The sequence below is a fragment of the Diceros bicornis genome, chromosome 9 (genome assembly GCF_020826845.1).
Source record: "Diceros bicornis minor isolate mBicDic1 chromosome 9, mDicBic1.mat.cur, whole genome shotgun sequence".
Classification (NCBI taxonomy): Eukaryota; Metazoa; Chordata; class Mammalia; order Perissodactyla; family Rhinocerotidae; genus Diceros; species Diceros bicornis.
This window is the reverse complement of record NC_080748.1, coordinates 15,274,561-15,300,596: the sequence shown is the minus strand read 5'-3', so window position 1 is coordinate 15,300,596 and position 26,036 is coordinate 15,274,561. Positions and strand designations below refer to the sequence as shown.

The 26,036-nt window shown below is 35.3% G+C and overlaps 1 protein-coding gene across 2 annotated transcripts in view; it reads left to right on the top strand.

Moving 5' to 3' along the window:
• Positions 1-26,036, top strand: part of LOC131410123 (uncharacterized) — a 74,766-nt gene that overhangs the window by 42,704 nt on the left and 6,026 nt on the right. For both annotated transcript variants that reach the window (XR_009221166.1, XM_058547981.1), the window contains exon 7: positions 24,232-25,985. Coding sequence is in view for 1 of the 2 variants with exons in the window: in XM_058547981.1 (XP_058403964.1) it covers positions 24,232-25,985 (1,754 nt within the window). In the remaining variant the exon portion in view is untranslated. The remainder of the gene's footprint in view (positions 1-24,231; positions 25,986-26,036) is intronic.

The following is a 26,036-nucleotide window of genomic DNA, read 5'->3' as shown; positions in this document are numbered from 1 at the left end:
TTTACTCTCATTACAAAGTTAAACATTGCATTTCCCACATGTTTGTATAAGTCACCAAATAAGCTCAGACAAAAGCAACAGCTTTGGGGCCTGGCCCGGTCGTGCAGCAGTTAAGTGCACGCTCTCTGCTGTGGTGGCCTGGGGTTCACAGGTTTGGATCCCGGGTGCGCACCGAGGCACCACTTGTCAAGCCATGCTGTGGCGGTGTCCCATATAAAGTAGAAGAAGATGGGCACGGATGTTAGCCCAGGGCCAATCTTCCTCAGCAAAAAGAGGAGAATTGGCAACGGATGTTAGCTCGGGGCCAGTCTTCCTCACACACAAAAAAAATCAACAGCTTCCACTGTTAACCTAGTGGTAGAGCTATCATTTGTTCAACAGCACCTTGTATGTTGCAGGCACTGTTCTAGGTACTGGGTGGCAGGTGGGAGCAAAACAGACAAAACTTCACAAGAAGTTAAAGAAGACAAGGGAGTCATATGGTATGTTAGAAGGTGGTAAGTGCTAAGGAGAACAAAAAAAGCAGGAGAAAGAGGATAAAGAGTGCCAGTGTAAGTGAGTGCGTTAGGGGTGGGGGAGAGAGGCAGTAGCTGCAATTTTAAACACAGGGGTCAAAATAGGCCTTACCTGAGAAGGTGACATTTAAGCACCTTAGTTTTCCTAATTTTGATTTAAATAGTTATTAAAGGAATTTTTGAACAACATAAAATCCTAGCCTAAGTTTTTAAATGTTTATTATATGACCAGATAACAAATAAATTGTATTTAGCTGTACATTTTTCTTAGTGAATAGTGGATATCTGTGAAGCAAAACTGTCAGTGTAATTTATTTCTTAGCAGTGAAAATGAACTGCATTTTTTAAAAAAAGAATTAGAATTGCCCAAATCTTGACAATTAAACTAGATTTGTAATAGAAGGGAAATGTAATTGTAGAATTGGAGTTAATACTTTAGAATGTTGAACTCATTTACCTTGTTAATCATGGATTTTATTCATGCAGCAGTGTGATCTTGTCAAGGGAAAATAAAAAGGCTTTTCTGCATTTGAAGCAATCTCATTGCAGTAATGAAAATTTACTTGAGAATGTGCTAGACGATTTAGAAATTAACTAGTTCCCTTGGGGAATTTAAGTTTCAGGAAAATGGTGATTTTTATCTAATATATTTTTAAATATATGCTGCTTTATCTCTTCATACATTTTTAAGATTTTTGACGGAGGATGGACATAATGAAATCGATATGTTTAAGAATAAATTGGATGTTAACTTTGAGGACTTGCAGTTGTTGGCAATAATGAAGTTTAAAAAGCATTATTATCTCAAAGTGAAATCTTGAGAACTCACATGATAGAAACAGAAAAATTGGTTCAATACACTATAGTATAGTTCGAATTGGAATTATTCTTGTCCATGACTAATGAAGATGTTAGAGAAGTCACCAAATAATAAAGAGCTTTTTAAATAAGATGGGTGTTAACAGTAATTATTGATTCTTATTAGCTAGAACTGAATTTCCACAAGGCTGTTTTTTGTTTGGGATAAGTTTATGTTCATTAATCGAGCTTTATGTTCAATAAGTCCATAAGTGGTTTTATTATTCTAGAGTAAAGCTTGAATGTTGAGAAACTGTAAACACATTTATATTTATTTTTCCTTTGCTTTGCCTAGTTTATTTACTAAAGATAAAGTCTTAGGGTTGCATTTAATTATCTTTTATATTACAAAAGTAGTACACAATCAATGTAGGAAATTCTGAACACACAGGAAAATCACAAATCAACCCCCATAATTCACCACCATTAACATTTTGCATATTACTGTGTTTTTAAATATATATGTACCTATTTTTAAATATGTAAATATACAAATACATACCTTTATTGTAATTGTGGGATTTATAATTTTGACAGCTGTAAGGTGTAATGGTTGAGAACATAAACTTTGGAATCAGAGAGATTTGAGTTTAAGTCTAACTCCACATATGTATTAATTATGTGAACTGGGCAAGTTTCTGAGCCTCAGTTTCTTTATCTGTTAAATGGGGAAGACGATGATTGTACTTTCCTCATAGGTTGTTCATAGATAGGATTAAATGAGATTTTATATATAATGTCACAAATATTTGCTCCCATATCAAGTGTATAGGAAATATGAGCCATTATTGCTGTTTTATATTTTAGATTTTTTCACTTCAATATGTTGTGAGCATTTTTACAAGCTCAATCTTTATTTTCCTGAATGATATTTTCTACTGTATTAATTCAAATTTAGCTGAATATTTTATCTTTTACTTTAAAATTTTTAAATTAAAATAACGACTTACATAAACTTTAGTTGTAACTATAATAGCTACTGATTGCATGTAAAAGGTTTATGTTGAAACACATTTTTTTCACTGCAAATAGGTTACATAATTCAGCAAGGAGTACGTAATTCAGACATTTTCTTGAGTTTGATTTTTTTCCACATCCTCATCCATACTTGTTATTGTCCATCTTTTTTGTTATAGTCATCCTAGTGGGTGTGAAATGGTATTTCATTATCATTTTGATTTTCATTTCCTTGATGGCTAATGAAGTTGAGCATCTTTTCATGTGCTTTTGGCCGTTTGTATGTCTTCTTTGGAGAAAGGTCTATTCTGATCCTTTGCCCATTTTTAAATTGGGTTTGTCTTTTTATTATTGAGTTCTTTATATTTTCTGGGTACAAATTTCTTATCAGATATATAATTTGCAAATATTTTCTCCCATTCTGTGGGTTTTTTCACTTTCTTGATGATATCCTTTGAAGCACAAAAGTTTTTAATTTCAATGAAGTCCAGTTTATCTATTTTTTATTTGGTTGTGTGTGTCATCTAAAAACCCACTAACTAATTCAAAGTGACGAAGACTTACATCTATATTTTCTAATGGGACTTTTATGGTTTCAGCTCTTGTATTTAGGTCTTTGATCTATTTTGAGTTTAATTTTGTATATGGTATGAGGTTGGGTTCAACTTGATTCTTTGGCATACGGATATCCTGTTGTCCACCATTTGTTGAAAAGACTGTTTTTCCCCATTGAAATACTTGTCAAAAATCAATTGGCCATGAATATAAGGGTTTATTTCTGAACCCTCAAGTCTTTTTCCATTGGTCTCTATGTTTGCCTTTATGTCAGCACCACACAGTCTTGATTGCTATAGCTTTATGGCAGGTTTTGAAATTAGGAAGTGTGACTCCTCCAATTTGTTCTTTTTTGAGATTGTTATGGCCATCCTGGGTCGCTTGAATTTCTATATGAATTTTAGGATCAGTTTGCCAATTTCTGCAAAAAAGGCAAGTGGGATTTTGATAGGGATTGTGTTGAATCTGTAGATCAATTTGGGGAGTACTGCCATCTTAACAATACTGTATCTTCTGATCCATGAACGTAAGATGCCTCTCCATTTATTTGGGTGTTCTTTAATTTCTTTGCACGATGTTTTGTAGTCTTCAGAGTACAAGTCTTGTGCTGCTTTTGTTAAATTTATTCCTGTTTTACTCCTTTTGATGATATTGGAAATGAATTTTTGTTAATTTTCAGATTGTACATTACTAATATATAAAAATACAATTGATTTTTGTATATTGATCTCATACCTTGAAACTTTACTGAGCTAGTTTATTAGTTTTAATAGTTTTTAGTGCATTCCTCAGGATTTTCTATATATAAGATCATGTCATCTGCAAATAGAGATAGTTTTACTTCTTTCCTTCCAGTCTGAATGCTTTTATTTCTTTTTCTTGCCTAATTGCCCTGGATAGACCTCCAGTGCAGTGTTGAATAGGAATGGTGAAAACAGAATCCTTGTCTTTTTTTAATTTTAGGGGGAAAAAAATTCAGTCTTTCATCATTAAGTATGATGTTAGCTGTGGTTTTTCATGAATGTCCAATATCAAGTTCAGGATATTTCCTTCTGTTCCCAGTTTGTTAAGTTTTCTGTAATGAAAAAGTGTTGAATTTTATCAAATGCTCTATTTGATTCCATTGAGATGATCATGTGGTTTTTGTACTTTATTCTATTGATATGGTGTATTACACTAATTGATTTTTTTATATTAAACCAACCTTGCATTCCGTGGATACATCCCACTTGGTCATGGTGTATAATCCTTTTTATATGTTGCTGGATTCAGTCTGCTAGTAGGTCTTTTTTTTTTAGGTTTTTGCATCTATATCCATAAGATGTATTGGTCTGTAGTTTTCTTTTCTTGTGATACCTTTGTTTGGTTTTGGTATCAGAGTGGTACTGGCCTCACAGAATGATTGGGATTTTTTCCTTCTGTTTTTTTTTTTGTGAAGAATTTGTATTTATTTTTCTTTACGTATTTGATACAATTCATCAGTGAAGCCATCTGGGCCTGGGCTTTTCTTTGTGAGAAGTTCTGAACATCTTTTAAAATCCAGTTTGCATTTTTTCCCACCTATTGTTCATTTACTTCAGAAACTCTTTTTCCTTCCTTGTGTGGGTAAAAAAAATGACAGTCTTATTTGAAAGAATAATAATTATGTTATACCGTTTTCAAAAACAAGCAAAACAAAAACAAAATAAAAAGGAAGGAACAAAGGAAGGCAAGGACAAAGGAAGTAAAGAAAGCAAACCACACATTTTCAATGAAGTGTTTTTTTGGTTGGCCTGTGAATATAATAATGCCATTTTATAGTATTGTATCAATTTTCCTTTAAAGTAAAAAAATCTCATGGCCATTTAGAAAACAATCATTTTGTAAGTTGAAAGTTTCCTGCATTTTAAGTATTCTTTATAGTTGTTATGTATTTTATTTCTTATGCTTTTAATTTTATAGTTAAGGGCTGTTCTTTGTTATGCTAATAATTTAGTCATAAGATTACCTAAATAGAAATGATCCAGCATACTCTAATTGTATTTCATATACTTAAGAATAAGGTAATATTAGATTTTCTAGTTGTTTTTTAGTAATTACTATTCTAGATGATAATAAAAATAATATTTTAAGAAGAAAGTGACTTTACTAAGAAAGAAAAAACATTAGCTAGATGTTTTCAGTGATATATATTGAGTGATTCAGTGATATATGAAATTAAATGCAATTTATGGCACTTCAGACTGATTTTACTTATAGTTGGACTTACACAGCTCCTGATAGTGAGCCTCATAGTGTCAATCCCATTTTGTGAATGTATTATGTAAATGGTGAGGGATGTTAGTAAGAAAAGCTGTGGCATAAAATTACTAGATTATTATTTTAGAAATTAAGTTTTAAAAAGTAATCATGCAATACTATTATCCACTCCTGCTCCACCCCCATACAAGTAAGTATAAAGGCCACCTGGCATGTTCCTGTCTTTCACTAGGTTGTCAGCCTGGAAGCCAAAGTGTGTCTGAAATTTAGTGATGGGCAACCTACAAAAATCAGTTGTATTTTTATGCACTAACTAGTCTTGCCTAAGTAGTTATCAGCAAGAAACGTAGCTTTAATAAGAATATAGATTATCTGGATTAAAATAAACAGTCATCAATGCCATCTGACTTTGTTCTTTCAAAAACAGGATGGCACTTCTTGCCTCCTATTAGTAGCATGCAAACCTGCCCTATTTTTCTAGTAGCCTTGAGGGATTTGCTTTGCGTGTTACATTCTCCCATAGGACTCGTCTTCAGGTCACACTTTTGTGAAAATACTAGTTGTGAAATATAGCCTCTGGCCATGTGCAAGAAGAGGATTTCCCACCTTGAAACTTGATTTTGCTAATAAACATTAGTGTTGGGCTGTAAGTGAGCTCATTAACTTAAGATAATGGATAGTGCTTCAGACATCAATGTTTAGGTTTATCACATTAGTGAAATAATTAAAAGAAAATTCATAGAAGTTGAAAAAGTAATTGAATGTAGAATACACAGATATAGATGTAAAAGTCTGGATGAGTGTTTGAAAACAAACAGACTAGTAGTATATAGAACTAAATATCAAAATCGAACACCAAGGATAATATTATGTGGAATTAGTATAAGAGAAATTTAAATTTTCTATCCAGGGCCGGCCCCGTGGCTTAGCGGTTAAGTGCTCGCGCTCCGCTGCTAGCGGCCCGGGTTCGGATCCTGGGCGCGCACCGACGCACCGCTTCTCCGACCATGTTGAGGCCGCGTCCCACATACAGCAACTAGAAGGATGTGCAGCTATGACATACAACTGTCTACTGGGGCTTTGGGGGAAAAAATAAATAAATAAAATTATAAATTTTCTATCCAAAACAAAATGAATATCTAGAAGCTCTTACAATGACAAATGAAATAACATGAAAACTTATATAAAACTATGTTTAGTTTTATAATCTCTACTTTTGTTCCCTATGATTCAGAGTAGAAGCAGTCTTTTTCTCTCCTACCTACTGATAGGAAAACTATATGAAATATGACTAAAGAGTCTAATTATAGGCAATCTATTTAATTACTTTATAATCACACTAGATATGTAAAGCTCCACCATAACATAATCCATTGTGTGCATTCAGCTATACTGAAGATCAATGCATGTTTTTGTCATCTAACTATAATGGAAATCTAATCTAACGACTAAACCCCCTATGAGTAAGGGTTCACTTACTCAATAAATAACTACTCATTACCCGTTTATGAATTAGGCATTGGCTATATTCTAGGATATTGGAGGGTATTGTTTGCTTAAGTTTTGTATGACTGTTATATTTTAATGCAATATTTAATGCAATATTTAAGATATGCAAAAATATAAGAGTAAGGCAAGAGTGTCCGTTCACAGGCCAGCCAAAAATATAGTTGAAGGCACCTGTATACCCTTTACCCTGGAAAATACAGGCAATAGAGCCATGAAGGAATAATTATATATATTTACATGGACACACACACACTTACACACATTTAAGTTTTGAACTATGGAATACTATAAAGTTCATTACACAAAACAAAGATGGTATGAGCCACATTTGGGTCTAGCTCCCAAAGCTGGACAGGACAGGGTCACCCACTGCATTGAGATATAAAGTTCCAGAGACTGGGCTAGATTGAGGTATTTACAGAAGAATTTGAATAATGGTCAAGGAAGAAAACCAAAGAAAAAACCATGAAAATTGGCCCTGATTATAAGATATGAGATGTGAATTAAAGCCATGATATGATGAGCCAGAAATAGGGGCTCAACCCTTTTCTGGATAATGGACCACTTTCAGAATCCAATGAAAGCCAATAATCCCTCTCCCTAAAACAATTACGCACATGTACATATTCACACTTATTCCAATTTCAGAGAGTTTACAGATCCTTTGAAGTCTTGGATACCTGTTAATGAATATTGGCATAAGTTTGGGATGGAGTGCAAAATGGATCAGAGAAAGTGATTTGGGTCAGAATGGAAATGAGTCTGAGACCTCTTCATAAAGTGAGAGAAGGATGATGGCCTTAAGCAGTGGGCTCCAAATTATTCCACAGAAGACTTCAGGTTTTATTGTCAATCATACCTCATTAAAGCTGGGGGGGGAAAAGTTTAGTCATTGCTGCAGGCAGGTAGTGGGAGTCTGAGTAAGTAGGGCTTTGGCCACACTCTTCAATCAGAACATGTACTTTTACCTGTTTATGTATTTAGATTCTATTTAAAATATTGATTAATAGATGGGTTCTACTCCTTGTAAAGATATTTATGTACAAATATCTCTGCAAGACCCTGCTTTCAATTATTTTGGGTATCTAACCAGAAGTAGAATTGCTGGATCATATGGTAATTCAATTTTTAATTTTTTGAGGAACCGCCATACTTTTTTCCATAGAGGTTGCACCATTTTACATTCCCACCAACAGTGCACAAGGATTCCAGTTTCTCCCCATCCTCACCAACATGTGTTATTTTCTGTTTTTTTGATAACTACCATCCTAACAGGTGTGAGGTGGTACCTCGTAGTTTTGATTTGTATTTCCCTAATGATTAGTGATGTTGAGCATCTTTTCATGTATTTGTTGGCCATTTGTATATCTTCTTTGGAGAAATGTCTATTTAAGTCCTTTGCTCAATTTTGAATTGAGTAGTTTGGTTTTTTTTGCTGTTGAGTTTTAGGGGTTCTCTATGTATTCTGGATATTAATCAAAATCTGATTATATCTCTTATCAGATATATTATTTGCAAATATTTTCAACTATTTTGTGGCTTGCCTTTTCACTCAGTTTATACTGTCTTTTGCTGCACAAAATGTTTTCATTTTCATGGAGTCCCATTTGTCTATTTTTTCTTTTGTTGCCTCTGCCTTTGGTTTCATATCCAAGAAATCATTGCCAAACCCAATGTTGTGAAGGTTTTGCCCTATGTTTTCTCCTAACAGTTTTATAGTTTTAGATCTTACATTTAGGTCTTTGATCCATTTTGAGTTAATTTTTGTATATGGTGTTCAGTAAGGGTCCAACTTCATTTGCATGTGGATATCTAGTTTTCTCAGCACTATTTGTTGAAAAGACTGTTTGTTCTCCATGAATGGTTTTGGCACCGTTGTCAAAAATCATTTGAGGGGTCCGCCTGGTGGTGCAAGCGGGTGAGTGCACGCACTCCGCTTCGGTGGCCCGGGGTTCGCAGGTTCAGATCCCAGGTGCGCACCGACTCACCGCTTGGTAAGCCATGCTGTGGCGGCATCCCATATAAAGCAGAGGAAGATAGGCACAGGTGTTAGCTCAGGGCCACTCTTCCTCAAGGGAAAAAAAAGGAGATGATTGGCATAGGATGTTAGCTCAGGGCTAGTCCTCCTCACACACACACAAAAAATCATTTCACTGTATGTGTGAGGGTTTATTTCTGGGCTGTCTATTCTATTCCGTTGGTCTGCAAGTCTGTCTTTATGCCAGTACTGCACTGTTTTGATTACATCTTTGTAGCTTTGTAGTAAGGGTTGAAATCAGGAAGTATGAGTTCCTCCAGCTTTGTTCTTTTTTCAAAATTATTTTGACTATTCAGGGTCACCTGAGATTCCATATGAATTTTAGAATGGGTTTTTCTGTCTCTGCAAAAAAAGTCATTGAGATTTAAAGAGGGATTGCAGTCAATCTGTAGATGGCTTTTGGTGGTATTGACATCTGAACAGTATTAAGTCTTCCAATCCATAAATATGGATGTATTTCCATTTATGTCTTTAATTTTTTCAACAATATCTTGTAGTTTTCATTGTACAAGTCTTCCACCTCCTTGGTTAAGTTATTTCTTAAGTATTTTATTCTTTTTGAAGCTGTTGTAAAATGGAATTGTTTTTGTAATTTCCTTTTCAGATTGTTCATTGTTAGTGTATAGAACTTTAACTGATTTTTGTGGCTTGACTTTGTATCCTGCTGTTTTGCTAAATTCATTTATTAGCTCTGTCAATTTTTTGTGGAATCTTTAGGATTTCTACATATAAGATCATATTATCTGCAAACAGAGATAATTATATATCTTCCTTTCCAGGTTGGATGCCTTTTATCTCTTTTTCTTGCCTAATTGCTCAGGCTAGAACTTCCAGTGCTATATTGAATAGAGGTAGTGGAAGTGAATATCCTTGCCTTGTTCCTGATCTTAGAGGAAAAGCTTTCAATCTTTCAACATTGAATATGGTGTTCACTTTGGGTTTTTCATATATGGATTTTATATGACTTTTCGTATGTGGCTTTTCATATATGTTGAGGTAGTTTTCTTCTATTCCTAGTTTGTTGAGTGTTTTCATCATGAAAGAGCGTTAAATTTTGTCCAACGCTTTTTCTGCATCAATTTAGATGATCATGTGGATTTTTTTTTTCCTTCATTCTGTTAACATGGTGTATTACATTGATCAATTTTCATATGTGGAACCATTCTTGCATTCCAGGAATAAATTCTACTTGGTCATGGTGTTTAATCCTTTTGATATGCTGCTGAGTTTCGTTGAGGATTTTTGCTTTAATGTTCATAAGAGATTGGTCTGCAGTTTTCTTGTGTTTTTGTCTGGCTCTAGTGTCAGGATAATGCTGGCCTCATAGATGAGTTACAAAGTGTTCCAATCGCTTCATTTCTTGGAAAACTTCGAGAAGGATTGATATTAGTTCTTCTTTAAATTTTTGATAAACGTTAACCAGTGAAGGCTTCAGGTCCAGGGCTTTTCTCTATCAAGAGATTTTTGTTTACTGATTCAGTCTCCTTTCTGGTTAGAGGTCTATTCAGATTTTCTATTTATTAGTGATTCAGTCTTGGAGGTTTTGTGTTTACTAGCAATTTTTCTATTTCATCTAGGTTATATAATCTGTTGGTGTACAATTTCTCATAATAATCCTTTTTATTTCTGTAGAATTGGTAATAATGTCCCCATTTTCATTTCTGATGTTAGTAATTTCAGTCTTCTCTCTCTTTTTTCTTATTCTGTCTAGCTAAAGGTTTGTCAATTTTGTTAATCATTTCAAAGAACTTTTGATTTCATTAATTTTCTCTGTTTTTCTGTTCTCTATTTTGTTTATCTCTGCTCTAATCTTTATTATTTCCTTCCTCTTGCTAGCTTTGGGTTTAGTTTGTTCTTTTTCTAGTCCTTAAGTTGTAAAGTTGTTGATTTCACATCTTTCTGGTTTTTTAGTGTAAGTGTTTATAGCTTTAAATTTTCCTCTTTGCACTGCTTTCGCTGTGTCCCATGCGTTTTGTTATGTTGTGCTTTTGTTTTCATTCATCTTAAGCATTTGCTAATTTCCCTTGTGATTTCTTCTTTGATCTACCAGTTTAAGAGTGTGTTGCTTAATTTCCACAAATTTGCGAATTTTCCATTTTTACTTCTTTTATTGATTTCTAACATTATCCTGTTGTGGTGGGAGAAGATACTTTATATGATATCCATCTTTTTAAATCTGTTGAGGGCTGGCCCTTTGGCTTAGCAGTTAAGTGCATGCGCTCCGCTGCTGGCGGCCCGGGTTCGGATCCCGGGCGCGCACTGACGCACCGCTTCTCCGGCCATGCTGAGGCCGTGTCCCACACACAGCAACTAGAAGGATTTGCAGCTATGACATACAACTATTTACTGGGGCTTTGGGGAAAAAAAATAAAATTAAAAAAAAGAAAATTAAATAAATAAATAAATAAATCTCTTGAGACTTAATTTGTGGCCTAATGTGGTCTGTCCAGGAAAAAGTCCCACGTGTGCTTGAGATGAATGTGTGTGCTCTTGTTCAGCACAGTGTTCTGTATATGTCTGTTAGATCTAGTTGGTTTATTGTGTTGTTTAAGTCCTCTGTTTCCTTATTTATCTTCTGTCTGGTTGTTTTATCTATTACTAAGCGTAGGGTATTGAAGTCTCCAAGAATTATTGTAGAACTATCTATTTCTCCCTTCATTTCTGTCAGTTGCTTTATATACTTTGATGGTCTGATATTAGGTGTGTGTTTATAATTGTTATATCATCTTCTTATATTGAACCTTTTATGAATATATAATGTCTTTTTTCTCTGGTAAGTTTTTTTGATTTCAGGTCTATTTTGTCTGATATTAGTATAGGTACCCCTGCTCCCTTTTGGCTACTATTTACATGGAATATTTTTTTCCATCTTTTCATTTTCAATCTATTTGTTTCTTTGGAGCTAAAATGAATCTCTGGTAGCCAGTATATTGTTGGATCATATGTTTTTATCCATTTTACCAATCTCTGTCTTTTGATTGGAGAGTTTAATGTATTTACATTTAAAGTAATTACTGATAAGGAGAGACTTCTGTCATTTTGCTATTTTCTATATGCCTTATAGCTTTTTGTCCCTCATTTTCTGCATTGTTGTCTTCTTTTGTGTTTAATTTTTTCTAGTGAAACATTTAAGTTCCTTTCTCATTTCCTTTTGTGTATATTCTATAGCTGTTTTCTTTGTGGTTATCATAAGGATTATATTTAACCTCAAAAGTTATAATCCTCTAATTTGTATTTATACCAGCTTAACTTTAATAACACAAGAATTTCTCCTTTATGTCCCCATCCCCATCACTTTTGGTTGTTGATGTCTCACAATGACATCTTTTTACATTGTGTGCCCAAAAACATAAACTAATAATTGATTTAAATATATTAGTCTCTTATGTAGAAACCAAAATGTGGAGTTATGAACCATAGTTACAATAATACTAGCGTTTAAACAAATAATTGTTTTTTTCATGCATTAGTCTCTTAAATCAGTAGAAAACAAAAAGTGGAGTTACACACCCTTATTACAATAATACTAGCTTTTATAATTTCCCATGTATTTACCTTTATTGAGATTTTTATTTCTTCATATGGCCTCAAGTTGTCTAGTATCCTTTCATTTCACCTTGCAGGACTCCCTTGAACATTTCTTACAGGGCATGTATAGTGGTAACAAACTCCCTCAGCTTGTTTATCTGGGAATGTTTTAATTTCTCCCTCATTTTTGAAGGATAGTTTTGCCCAGTATAGAATTCTTGTTTGACGGTTTTTTAATTTTAGCGTTTTGAATATGTCAGCCTACTGCCTTCTGGCCTGTTAAGTTTCTGATGAGAAATCTGCTTATAATCTTATTGCGGATCCCTTTTATGTGACAAGTTGCTTCTCTCTTGCTTCTTTCATGATTCTCTCTTTGTCTTTTGAAAGCTTGACTACAATGTGTCTTTGTGTAGGTCTCTGAGTTCATATTACTTGGAGTTCACCAAGTTTCTTGGGTCTTTATAGTCATGTCTTTCATCAAATTTCAGAAGTTTTCTGCTGTTATTTCTTCAAATATTCTCTCTGGCTTTTCTTTCTATTCTTGTGCGGGACTCCCACATATGCATGTTGATCCACTTGATGGTGTCCCACAAGTTCCATAGGCTCTGTTCACTTTTATTCACTCTCTTTTCTTTCTGTTCCTCAGACTTGATAATTTCCGTTGCTTTATCTTCAAGTTTGCTAATTCTTTCTTGCCTGCTCAAATCTGCCTTTGAATCTCTCTAGTGAATTTTTCATTTAATTATTGTACTTTACAGCTTCAGAATTTCTTTTTGGTTTTCTCTCTCTTATTGATATGTCCATTGTGTTCACAAATCATTTTCTTGACATTCTCTGCATCTTATTTTAATTCTTTGAGCATCTTTAAGACAGTTATTTTAAAGACTTTGTCTAGTAGATCTGCTGTCAGTTCTTTTTCAGGGACAATTTCTGTTGTTGTTTTTTTCCTTTGTATTGGCCATACTTTCCTGTTTTTTTTGTATGCTTTGCAATTTTTTGTTGAAAACTTGACATTTGAATCTAATAATGTAATAACTCTGGAAATCAGATTTTCCCCCTTCATCAGTGTTTGCTGTTTTTTTTTGTTTTTAAATTTATTGTTACAGGTTAACTCTGTGCCAAGGATCAGTGTAATGTGTAAACTTAAGGTCTTCTCAGGTATTTTCTGAGCCTGCCCCTTTACCTGGGCAGGTGCAGTTACTTTCTGATTTTTCCTTTATATGCAATTGCTTTTGAATGTCCTAGTCTTTAAAATCTGACTCCCAAAAAAGGAAAAAAATGAAAAATGAAGGGAGCGGAAAAATACAGTGTCAGCCCTTTAAATCTCCTGGAAGTCACTTCAGCCAGAGGAGAAGTGGCTTTCAACAATAGGGAGATGTGCAACAATGACCACCCTCCTCTTTGTCTGCACTTCTGTGCTTAGAAGCGGCAATTAGTGATCAGACTACAAATCTTCTATATTTGGAGGACAAGGTCCTTTGTACCCACTGTGGCTTCTGAAAACTCTGTGCAAGCTGCTTCTGGAACACATGCACAGCTGCCTACCATGGGACTAGGGGTGGAGGATGGGTAGCTGCTACTGTGCTAAGAGCTCATAGTGACTGAAATTAACCACAATTTCTTGTCCAAGCCTTCCCCCTGGAAGTTGCAAACCTTCAATAGATTAAAGTTCCAAAATATTTGTATCAGACTGATACTGCCAGTGTGATAGTTGTCTAGGTAGAGAGACAGATTCCTATAGCTCCCTACTCTGCCATCTTCCCAGAATCATCTCCTCTTATGGTGTCTTTTGATACACTATTTGTTTTTAATATAAACAAATTTATAAATCTTTTCCATTTTGTCTTTTTAAGGAATCTTATTTGAGAAATCCTTCCCTAAGGAAGGGAATAAAACGTATTTTCATATGTTTTTTCCTAAAGTTTTAGTTTTTCTTTTTACATGTAAGAATTTAATCCTTTCGGAGTTTTATTTTCATATATAGTGTGATATAGGGATTCAATTTCAATACTTTCCCTATGAGTAACCTATTATACCAGCACTATTTATTAGTCTGTTCTCCACTTATTTGCATTTTATCCTGCCTGGAGTTTCTTGACTTTCTTGGATGTGTACATAAATGTCTTTCATCAAATTTGGGAAGTTTTCAGCTGTTAATTCTTCAGATGTTCTCTCTGCCTCTTTCTATCTTCTCCTTCTAAGACTCCCATTATGTATATGTTGATATGCTTGATCGGGTCTCATGATTTTCTTTAGTTTTTTCATCCATGGTTTCTTTTAGCTCTTTGAGCATATTTAAAATTGTTGCTAGGGTCTTTGTCTAGTAAGTCTAATATCTGAGCTTTCTCAGGGATAGTTTCTCTTAATTACTTTTTTTGCTGTGTGTGGGCCATAATTTCTTGTTTCTTTGCATGCTAATAATTTTTTATTGAAAATTAGACATTTTGAATAATAGAATGTGGACACTCTGTAATGAGTTTCTCCTTCCTCCCCAGGGTTTATTGTTGCTGCTTGTTGTAATTTTTTTTGCTTATTTGTTTAGTTACTTTTCGGCACTAATTTTGTAAAGTCGGTGTTCTTTGTTGTGTGTGGTCTGAAGTCCTTGTTCTGTTAGCTTAGTGGTTAAACAATGATTCAATAAATGTTTCTTTAAACATCTGGAACCAAAAAAACCTTTTCCATCTTTGCTCATAGGCTCTGTGTGTGTGTTGGGCACACCTTCCACACTAAGGCCATTTACAACTCTGCTTTACTCTTTACTTCCTTCTTGCGTAGAATCTAAAGGTTAGCCAAAGGTGAGAGCTTAGGGCCTTCTCAGGTCTTTTCTGAGCGTACATCCAGCCCTGGGCATTCACATGGCCTTCCAGATTCCCAGTAATGTCTGAGAACTTTTTAAAGTTCTTATTCCCTAAAGTGTCTCACTCCCCAGCCTTTCCTCTCAAGCTTTTGGTTTGTCTGTTGTCTATGCCAACTGTTATTCCTTGCCCCAAATGGCAGCAGCTAGTGCATTTGCCTTTAAGTGTGTTCAACAGATGTTCCCTGTGAAGCCACTTCATTCTTAAGAGAGTTCTGAGTTTGTCAAAATAAAGGCAGGTCCTTGAACTGAGGGTGCCACCAAACAGGTCCATATAAACAACCACACTTCTTTGTGAATAAGATCAGCTCTGTTCCTTCTGGTATCAGAAACCTGTACTGGGAATGCAGACTGTTGTCTTCAGGATCTTTGCTGATCTGGGGAGTAATAGACGGGACCAGAGTGAGTGAAAAACATCCACAAAGCTCTCTTACTGAGACTGAGCTATTTTTTTTTGTTATTAAGCATTTGCCTGGTTGCTGTAAACCCTTGATTAGTTCCCAGATTTCCAGTAAATTTGATTCTGACAGTCTTTGCCAGTTTATTCTATGCTTTCGTGGAGGGATTGGCTTTTGGAGTTTGTTACTCCACTATTTTTGCTGACATCACTCATGTACTTGACTTTTTAATATTAATTTTGTATCATGCAACCTTGCTAAACTTTCTTATTAATGGTATTGATTTATCTATAGGTTTTTAGAATTGTTTACACTATGTCTAGACAATTATGTCATCTTCAAGGAGAAAATTTCTGTTTCTTCCTTTAAATCTTTACGTCTCTTCATTATTTTCTTCTTTAACTATTATGCCTAGGATATGTAGTGTTCAGTAGAAATGATGATAGTAGGCATCTTTGTCTTGTACCTGATTTAAAGAAATGCTTCTAATATTTCTCCATTGGAAATGATGTTCACAGTAGGATCATAGTGTCTAGTATTAATTAAGGAAGTTCCTATCTATTCCTGGTTTACTGAGAGTTAGTTGTGTGTGTTATTTAAAAATAGTGATGGGGGGAAGGGGGGAGGGAGGAGGGTGAAAGGGATAATTCGGTACATGTGTGTGGTGATGGGTTGTAATTAGTATTTTGGTGGTGAACATGATGTAATCTATGCAGAAATAGAAGTATAATGATGTACACCTGAAATTTTTACAATGTTATAAACCAATGTTATTGCAATAAACAAAAAATTAAAAAAAAAAAATAGTGATTAGGGCCAGCCCAGTGGCGCAAGCAGTTAAATGCGCGCACTCCGCTGCGGCGGCCCAGGGTTCTTCGCCGGTTCGGATCCCAGGTGTGCACCGATGCACTGCTTGGCAAGCCATGCTGTGGCGGTGTCCCATATAAACTGGAAGAAGATGGGCACAGATGTTAGCCCAGGGCCAGTCTTCCTCAGCAAAAAAAAAAGAGGAAGATTGTCAGATGTTAGCACAGGGCTGATCTCCTCACACACACACAAAAATAAATAAAATAAAAATAAAAATAGTGATTAGATGTTGAAGTTTTTAAAGTCATGAGTGGAAAATGAATAAAACAAAATTTCTGCATCTATTTAAATGCTTTTATATGTGTTTTCTCCTTTAATCTGTAAATATGGTAGATTATGTTAATTGATATTCTAGTATAAACCAATCTTGCAAATCCTGAGATAAACTCAGCTACATCATAATGTGTTCTCTGTTATTATTACTGGAGGTAGTTTGCTAATGTTTTGTTTAGGATTTTTATATTGAATAACACTAGCCTGAAAATTTCCATTTTTGTCTGCTTCCTGACTATCAAACTATGTCAGTACCATGAAATGAGTTGGAGATAGTCTCTATTTTTCTTTTCTCTGGAAAAGTTTGCATAATATTTACAATTAACTGTTCTCTGAATATTTGGTAGAACTTTTCTGAAATGTCACCTGGACTTGGAGTTTTCTTGATCAGAAAAAACTTAACTTTTATTATTTTACATTATAGGACTTCTCAGGCTTTCTATCTTTGTCAGTCAGTTTTAGTAAGTTGTGTTTTCTGGCTATTTATATACTTCATTTAAATTTTCAAATTTATTGGTGTAAAGTTATTCATGCTATCATCCTTTTATCTATTTTTTCATTTTTTTAATTGAGATCTAATTGACATATAACTGTATACAACATAATGATTTGTATATATTGTGATATTTGTATATATTGTGAAATGATCACCACAATAAGTCTAGTTAACATACATCATCATACAAAGTTAGAAATATTTTTCTTGCGATGAGAACTTTTAAGATTTACTCTCTTAGCAACTTTCAAATATACATACAGTATTATTAACCACGCTGTATATTGTATCCCATGACTTATTTATTTCATAACTGGAATTTTGTACCTTTTGACCCCTTTCACCTATGTTGCTCACCCCCCACCCCATGCCCCTGGCAACCACCAATCTGTTCTCTGTATCTGTGAGCTCGTTTCTTTTGTTTGTTTGTTTGTTTAGATTCCACATATATGTGAGATCATACGGTATTTGCCTTTCTCTGTCTGACTTATTTCACTTAGTATAATGTCCTCAGAGTCCATCCATGTTTTTGCAAATGGCAAGATTTTCTTCTTTTTTATGGATGAATAGTATTCTGTTGTATACATGTATTGATATACATATACATGTTTTCTTTATCTGTTCATCCATCAATGGACACTTCAGTTGCTTCCATATCTTGGCTATTGTAAATAATATTGCTGCAGTCCTTTTATTTTTTAAAATCTCTTCTGGATCTGCAATTTTTCATCTCTAAGACAAATTTGTTTTTTCCCCCATGATTAATCTTACCAGAGGTTGTGTTTTTATTAATCTTTTTAAATAACCAACTTGTGAATTTGTTGATTCTGCCTATAGCGTATTTATTTTCTGTTTCTTTGTTATCTATTTCATTCTTTATTATTCCTTCTCTTCTACTTTTTTGGGGTTTGTTCTCTTCTTTTTCTAACTTTTTCAACTGTGTGGTTAACTCCTTAATTTTGTACCTTTTTTTTTTTGATGTGAACATTTATGGCAAATATCCCCTTAAGTACCACTTTTATGTGTAATTTTTTTACTGTTATTCAGTTCTACATATTTTCATTACAATTTTTTCTCCCTATGAATTTTTTAACATTTTTAAAATTTTTCCAAGAAAATTTTTTGTAGTAATTTCAAAGTTAATTGCATTATGATCAGAGAAGGTGGTCTATACATTAGTAATTCTTTGAAAGTTGTGGAGGCTAGTCTGGTGGCCTAGTTAATTTCTGTAAATATTTCATATGGGCTTGAAAAGAATGTGTTTTCTCCAGTTTTCGGATGTAGTGTTCCTTATTTGTCCATTATATCAAGCATTATTAATTGTGGTAAATTGTGGTATTTATAACTTCTGTAATCCTGTTCTTTTTTTTTTTTTTTGGTCTGCTCGTTCTATCAATTATTGAGAAAGGTATTTTAATCTCTGATAAAGATGGTAGATTTGTCAGTTTGTATATATATGGCCACTTTTAAAAGAAAATATTTCTCTACTTCTAATCATTTGAAATTATATTAATAAATCACATTTTGAGAACTTTCTAGCTCTCCTATCTCAACTGTTCCTTTTGCATAAATCATACTAGCCATCGCCACATTCTAGTCTTGAATTGCACCCTAGGAGTCTCAGTGAAATAAATAAGATTGTTTTTGTTGTTGTTAATATATAGTAAAAATAAGAGCTGCCATTTACAAAATATCCACCATATGCCAGGCATTGTGCTAAGTGCTTTATTTACAATAAAAGTCCTTTTATCTAACATGATTGGGACAGGTGGCTGGTTAGTTCATTGAAAAAGTTGGTTAAAGTGAGGAGTCATTAAGAAATGATACATACTTGAAACATTTTATTTGAACTTAAAATGCATGCTTACATATACATTCATTCACCAATCTTTATGTATGTTTCTGTTTAGTGGAGTTTATCCTTTTTCGTGTATAAATCACATCTGTAATTCATTGTCAAGAATTTCTAGTTTCTATTGATGAAAATTGGAAGCAGAACCCAAAGAAATCTTCAGTGTAATGTGAGTGCAGAATTATAGGTTTTTATGATTTTTAACCAAACTTTATAATTATTCCTGCCCACACCTAATTTGATAATAGTTGTTTAGCACCTCATCCTTATTGAGTCATTTACTTCAATTTAATTTTTTTATAGAAACTTTCTTTCTTGTTCTTTATTCCACTGATTGACATAATGTTTACATAATGTTTAATCAAACTACATAATTATAGTAACTAGCCATTACTGCATTCTAATCTTGAATTGCATCCTAGGAGTATAAACAGATTTGGGAATAAACTCATCTGAATCCTTGTAGATATACAGCCCTAAACAATGGGAGCAGAAGGATGTGGTTGTACTAGAGAGCAGCCATCTAGCTGGGAGCATTTTGTGTGCCATTGGCATCAGTCATTATATTATACAGAGGCAATGGACAGAATTAATTAATCTACCATGTCAGTTAAGTAGAGGTCATTTAAGAGCATCTATATTAATAATCTTTACAACTCTGCAAGGAGGTAATATTATCCCCACTTTAGAAGGGCAACCTGATTTGCCCCAGAACCCACCACTAGCTTATCACTGCTAGGACTGGGACCTAGGCCTGAATTATTCCAACCACAGTCATTCCACAAAGCTGTGAGACCTCTTTTCTATAATCTGTGTGTGTTTATTTTAATAGAGTTTTACTTCATTTATTGCCCATGCGTCATGAATTAGTATATAGGCCTCTGCCATGGGAAATAGTGTTTCTGGCCCCCTTAATTATTATTTTCATGAAGATCACTTGGCACTTACCATGCTTTTTTTTCTCCATAGTAGTCAGTTTTGGCTTTATTCTGGATGTTCTTTCACCTTCGTCTTCAAGTCACAGTTCACTTGGTCAGGTTAGCGTGTCTCCAAGCAAACACTAATTCTTGAGATGTATATTCCATCCCTGCCCAGGAGCTTGGATTCTAAGCCATCATCTAGAAATCAAAATCTTATTCATCATAGATGTGTTACCATTTGTTCATTTCTTATTTCCTCATTTCTTTTCTCAAGCTACAGCCTATGCCTCCAACTCTCCTGATTTCCTCTGCATGACTAACTTTTAGTTAGTGATGCTTCTTTTCTTTTAATGGTGCCATTCATCCCTAAATGAACCAGCACAAGTGAGATCAAGTTTAATGAGCCTTGACACAGGTTTGATGAGACTTTTACACTTTACAGATAGATGTTCCTGAAGAAAATCATCTACTGATTATCCACATCCAATGCATACACATTCTAATAGAAGTGCCACCCTCATTTCTCTTATCTCCCAGGTGCTTAACAAGTCCCTGTTATGGGTTTGTGCTTCCTTTCCAGAAGGCCTGGTCCAAGTACTGGAACAAGTATGGTAGCTATATAGAGCGTCAGTGGTGCAGAACTAGTACAAGTCTCTGGCATACTTCCTTGTCGAGTCAGTCTTCTGATTTTCATACTTCTTGGCATTGTGTTGCATTTTCAATTGGAATTCCAATTCTTAGGGATTCCTTTGACTAACTCTTTTAGCAAACTGCCTTAATTAATTGTGTGATCTCCCAGACTCTGATAGTTTATTTTTTAAGCTACCTCATTCTTTCATGATTGATGTTAACTTCTCTGCAGGCATTGTGAGTTTTCATCATTAGTAGATTTCTACTATCCTTTCTCTAACTAGCTATCGATAGTAATCCATTTAGACAACAGAGGAACCCTTGAGGAATATTAGAGAAGTCCTCACCTTTTCTACTTTCGAATCTCTGCTATATAAGGACAGATTAGCTTATTGGTTCAGACTCGGAGCCAAACTTTGAAGCAACTAATTTAGCAAGCCTCTCTCCAGACCACACCTTGCATAGGCTTCTACGTCCCAGTAAATGACCACTTCATCCCTCCAATTGTTCAGGCTCAAATCCTTCCACTCATACTTGATTTTTATTTTTTCCTCATTCTCTATACCCAGTTTGTTTTCAAATTCTCCTTGCTTTTCCTTCAAAATATATCTGGAATGTGATCACTTCTCACGACCTCTATCCCATGATGAAGTGAATTAACTCCAGGGGGAGCGCCTAGTGCCCATAGGCCTATCTAAGTTATGGACCACCTACCCTGGCCTTCCCATTGTGCACATGGAACCTTCACAGAAAGGCTAATTAGGGAGTCTAGTCCTGCTCTACACTACCTCCTCTCACTTTCTGTTGTTGTTTCTTATTTGCTTTAATCCAGGAAGAGAGAGGACAAGAGAAAAGTCTCAAGACACTGTTAGGTTAGCGATAGTAGGAGTCAAGTCTCAAGGGCTGCTTTCATGAAAAGGACTCAACCCTTGCCAGCCAAGTAGCTTTGTGTTTATGCACATGTGAGAATTTGAAGAAGAGAAAGAGAGAAGGGAAGTGTTTTTGTAAAATTCTCTTTTTAAATTGTGAGGCTGTTTTGCATAATGGTTAAAGAATGTGAACTCTAGAGCTAGTCAGCCTTGGTCTGAATCTTGCCAGTAGTCATGTGATTCTGGGCAGATTCTTAGCTTCTCTTTGTTTCAGTTGTCTTTTTGAGATGAGGGTAAAACTAGCATTTGCCTTACTGCACGTGGTTGTTGTGAGGATCAGATGAGTTAGTAAAGCAGTTAAAGTCTTAATACATAGTAAATGTGCAATAAATAGTTTTATTTAAAAAGCCAATTTTCAAAGTAGTATTGTGGACCTTACAATTCCTGATGGCATAGGGAGTTATAAAGATTTTTGTGATGAACCGTATCTAGTAACCCTATTTCCATAGATCAAAGCTCTCTTTCCTTGTGCAGTGACTACACATTAATTGCATTCAGCTCCACAGAATCACCAGTCCTGGAGTGAGTCTTAAGTTCTTATATTTTACTATTTAGTCCAATAAATAAAACAAAAACAAACTCTATCCATTCTTTTCCTCCTTTCCGTGCAACGAGATGGTTCACATTTGGGCGAAGACAATGGAGTTTGTTTTCAGAATGACATACTAGTCTACAGTGCGAGTTTCAAAACTGCTATTGCACTTAGACTTCAGCTAGACCTTTCACTGGAGTCAGATAAAACTGTCCAATAAAGGAAGGTTACTACCAAAGTTGGCATTCTTTTTTTTTTTAAGATTTTATTTATTTATTTATTTCCCCCCCAAAGCCCCAGTAGATAGTTGTATGTCATAGCTGCACATCCTTCTAGCTGCTGCATGTGGGACGCGGCCCCAGCATGGCCAGAGAAGCGGTGCGTTGGTGCGCGCCTGGGATCCGAACGCGGGCTGCCAGCAGCGGAGCCCGCGCACCCAGCCACTAAGCCACAGGGCCGGCCCTAAAGTTGGCATTCTTAAATCCTTTTTATAGAAACCCCATCACAACTGCCTCTCAGTAATTTAATGTTCCTTAACGTTCTTTCTAAACAGACATCCAGGAATGTGTTAACAAGGGCAGCAGTAATTAGGTGACATAGAACAAGGTATTCAGGGCTCCTGCCTAGTGAAAATTGCCCAGCGGCATGGAACAGAATAAGCTAGGCCAGAGGCCAGAGGTTGGTTTAATAAGTTCCTTTGTCCAACGTGCAGCCAATTGACTGACTTCTCTTTTCTTTAGCATCTCTTTCAGCTCCCATGTTTGTTTGCTTGTTTAACTGTTTTTCTATTCCTCTATCCTGGATATTTTTCCTCGGCTGTGTCTATTGTCCTTCCCTCACTGCATTTTACTATGTCTCCATCTGTACCTTGTGGAAGAGGAGATAACTAGACCTTTATATTCTAAATTAGAAATTTCCTTAGAAAGATCAAAGGTTGTCTTCAATTAAGGGCAGCTGTGAACTGTTAGTGTGCTCAATGAGAGCACTATTCCTCTTTTGGGTGGGATAATTTTTCACTGTGGAGCTGTCCCCAGCGTGGCAGGATGGTTAATATTCCTGGCCTCAATACCAAGTGCCAGTAACACATTTCCAGTTATTGTGACCACCAAAAATGCCGTGATACATTTCCAAACATCCCACAGAGTAGTGGTGGAGCCTCTGGTTTACAACCACTACTAGCTAGGCAATGAAAAGCATATCACCCAAATATTAGATTTTGCTGCCCATCATCAACTATTCTTTATAATTTAATGGAGGAACTTAATTGCCAAAGTTTTGTGTCTAGAGAAAATCTAGCTATTAAAGCCACTGAAGTTGTGTTCTAAGACCCTACTGGCCACTTTTCACTTTTCGAAATTCAAGATGTTAGGAAAACCAAGATGTTTACTGATAGGTTTTATATATATAAATAAAAAATTTTAAAACATAAATTCATAAATATGAATATTTTATATGTGAAATAAGGAACATATTAGGTTTTCATGAAGTTATTGGTTTATGAAACGAGTATGTGAAAATGGGTTTAATTTTCTCAAAGTATACTGATTTTTAATTTAGAGGATTAAAATCTTCCTTCCTTCCTTCTTCCTTCCTTCCTTCCTTTCCTTCCTTCCTTCCTTTCTTTCCTTCCTTCCTTCCTTCCTTCTCTTCTTCTCTTCCTTCCCTTCTTCCCTTCCTTTCCTTCCTTCCTTCCTTCCTTTCCTTCCTTCCTTTCCTTCCTTCCTTCCTTTCTTTCCTTCTTTCCTTCCTTCCTTTCTTTCCTTCCTTCCTTCCCTTCCCTTCCCCTCCCTTCCCTTCCCCTCCCTTCCCTTCCCTTCCCTCCCTTTCCCTCCCCTTCCCTCCCCTCCCCTCCTCTCCCCTCCCCTTCCCTCCTTCACTCCCTTCCTTCCTTCCTTCCTTCTTTTCTTTCAAGGTTGGCCCTGAGCTAACATCTGTTGCCAATCTTCTTCTTTTTGCCTGAGGAAAATTCACCTTGAGCTAACCTCTGTGCCAGTCTTCCTCTATTTTGTATGTGGGTTGCCACCACAGCATGGCTGCTGATGAATGGTGTAGGTCCACGCCTGGGAACCGAACCTAGGCTGCTGAAGCATAGCACGCTGAACTTAACCACTAGGCTCAGATCTTTTTAATAGTGATTTTAAAATATAGTACAAAGTACATACACACTTTAGAATGTCTTATACTAATGATTTGTAAATCTACACATTAAGAGTGTAGTGTTTTAGTTTGCTAATGTTATACAAATAATTGTTATAAATTTTCTTAATTCTTTTATGTTTCAGAGAAAGAGATTTGAAGAAAACTGGGTACAGGCTCAGCAAAACCAAACAGAAGAGAAACAGAAAAAGAAGTAAAAAGCAGAACAGTCATCGTAAAATTATGGAGGAAAACTCATTTGAAACCTTAAGTTATCTTAGGCCAGGAGATCAGGATCCATCTCAGAGTGAAGAGGAAGACTTAGAAAAGACCAAAAGAGAATCCGGGTGTCCCTTCACTGATGGTCTGGGAAACAAACTAGGAGATTTAGTGAATGGCCACAAAGATGAAAGACAGAAAAATATAAGTCCTGAAGACAGTTTTCCAAATGTTATGTCTATAGTTGAATTGAACAATACACCAAAGAATTACCTCTCTAAGGAAGAGGATGACTCGTTTCTAAGTTTGTCATTGATGCCAAATGAAAACTCAGTTATTTGTCCAACAGTGACTCAAAATCTTTCCTGTGTAGCAAGTGATGACTACTCTGGTATGAAAGTAGAAAAGCATGTTGGAAATAGGCATACCGTGGCGTTAGAGATCCAAGAGCAATTTGCTGAAACCCCGTGCTCATTTATGCAGAAGAGAGAAACGGTAGACAAACGTCTCCTGAATGAAACAATTCTGTGCCGTCAGTATGGATCCAGAACCTCAGATAAAGTTTTAAGAAAGGAACCACGAGTAAATACAACTAAAAACAATTATTGGACTTTTTTCTCAAACAGTTTATCTGATGAAGAATTACAGCTGGGTTCTGATAGACAGCCTTATTTTGATAGCTGGCCTGAGGGACCTCATAAGTTTGTATGTGAACAGAGACCAAAGAAAGATAGACGGCAAAAGCTGGCCTGTCCTGATAGCAGGGGGCAATTGATTAAATTGATCTCCACATCTGAAGGAGCATTAGGACCAGGAAGTCTAGAAAAAATGGTAGAGGAGAAGCTATTGATAGAAAATGAAGATTTGTCACCTCCAACTGAGAATATAGACTCAATCATAGAAACAGAAACCAATATCTTCAGAAGCTACTTACTTAAACTGGATATCCCAAAGAGTGCCTTACACTCAACAAAGAATAAGAAAAGGAGACAGAAAAGGATTTTCAATTTGGCACCAAACTTTAACTTACTGGGACAGAGTCATATCAGTATAAAAGGAAAGGAGAAATGTGGCTTGTTAACAGAAATTCATGGACTAAAAATTATTTTGGAAGAAGAAAAAGATAGAATTTTAGAAGTAAATAATGGAGAGGAGAATAAGAAAAAACTTATGACATTCAATCATCATCCATCATGGATTTACTTTGATATCAAAGATCCTCCTCTAAATGGTGGTGGACCATTTTATTCTCATTACCTGCCATTTAATAGACTGAGGCACTCTGTATATTTTTACAAAAACCCTATTCCTTCTCTTGTGCTACAATATACATCTAGCTTTTGGAAGATATCTTTTACAAGCAAGAAACCATTTTTGACTTTCAAATCTCCGACAAGAGTAGATAACCAACTAAATGACATAGGGTTTATTTCTTCAGAAATTCTCAGTAGCCAACCTGATACTTTGTACTCTTTTAGAGTCACTTCTGATCTTCACTTTTTAAGTGAAAGGTTTGGTGAAAAGCCGAAGATATGGGAAGAACCCAAGCCGTTACAGTTCTTACAAACTGAGGATAACCAGGATTTAACAAGCGCTGACTTTGATTCCCTTGAGCTACCATTATCACAAGGGTTTGCCTTTCAACTAGTAAAGCTTTTTGGATCTCTTAGAGTCCCAGTGGGTAAATTGTGTTTATTTGCTATAAATAAAAAGTCCAGTTTAACATAGCAAG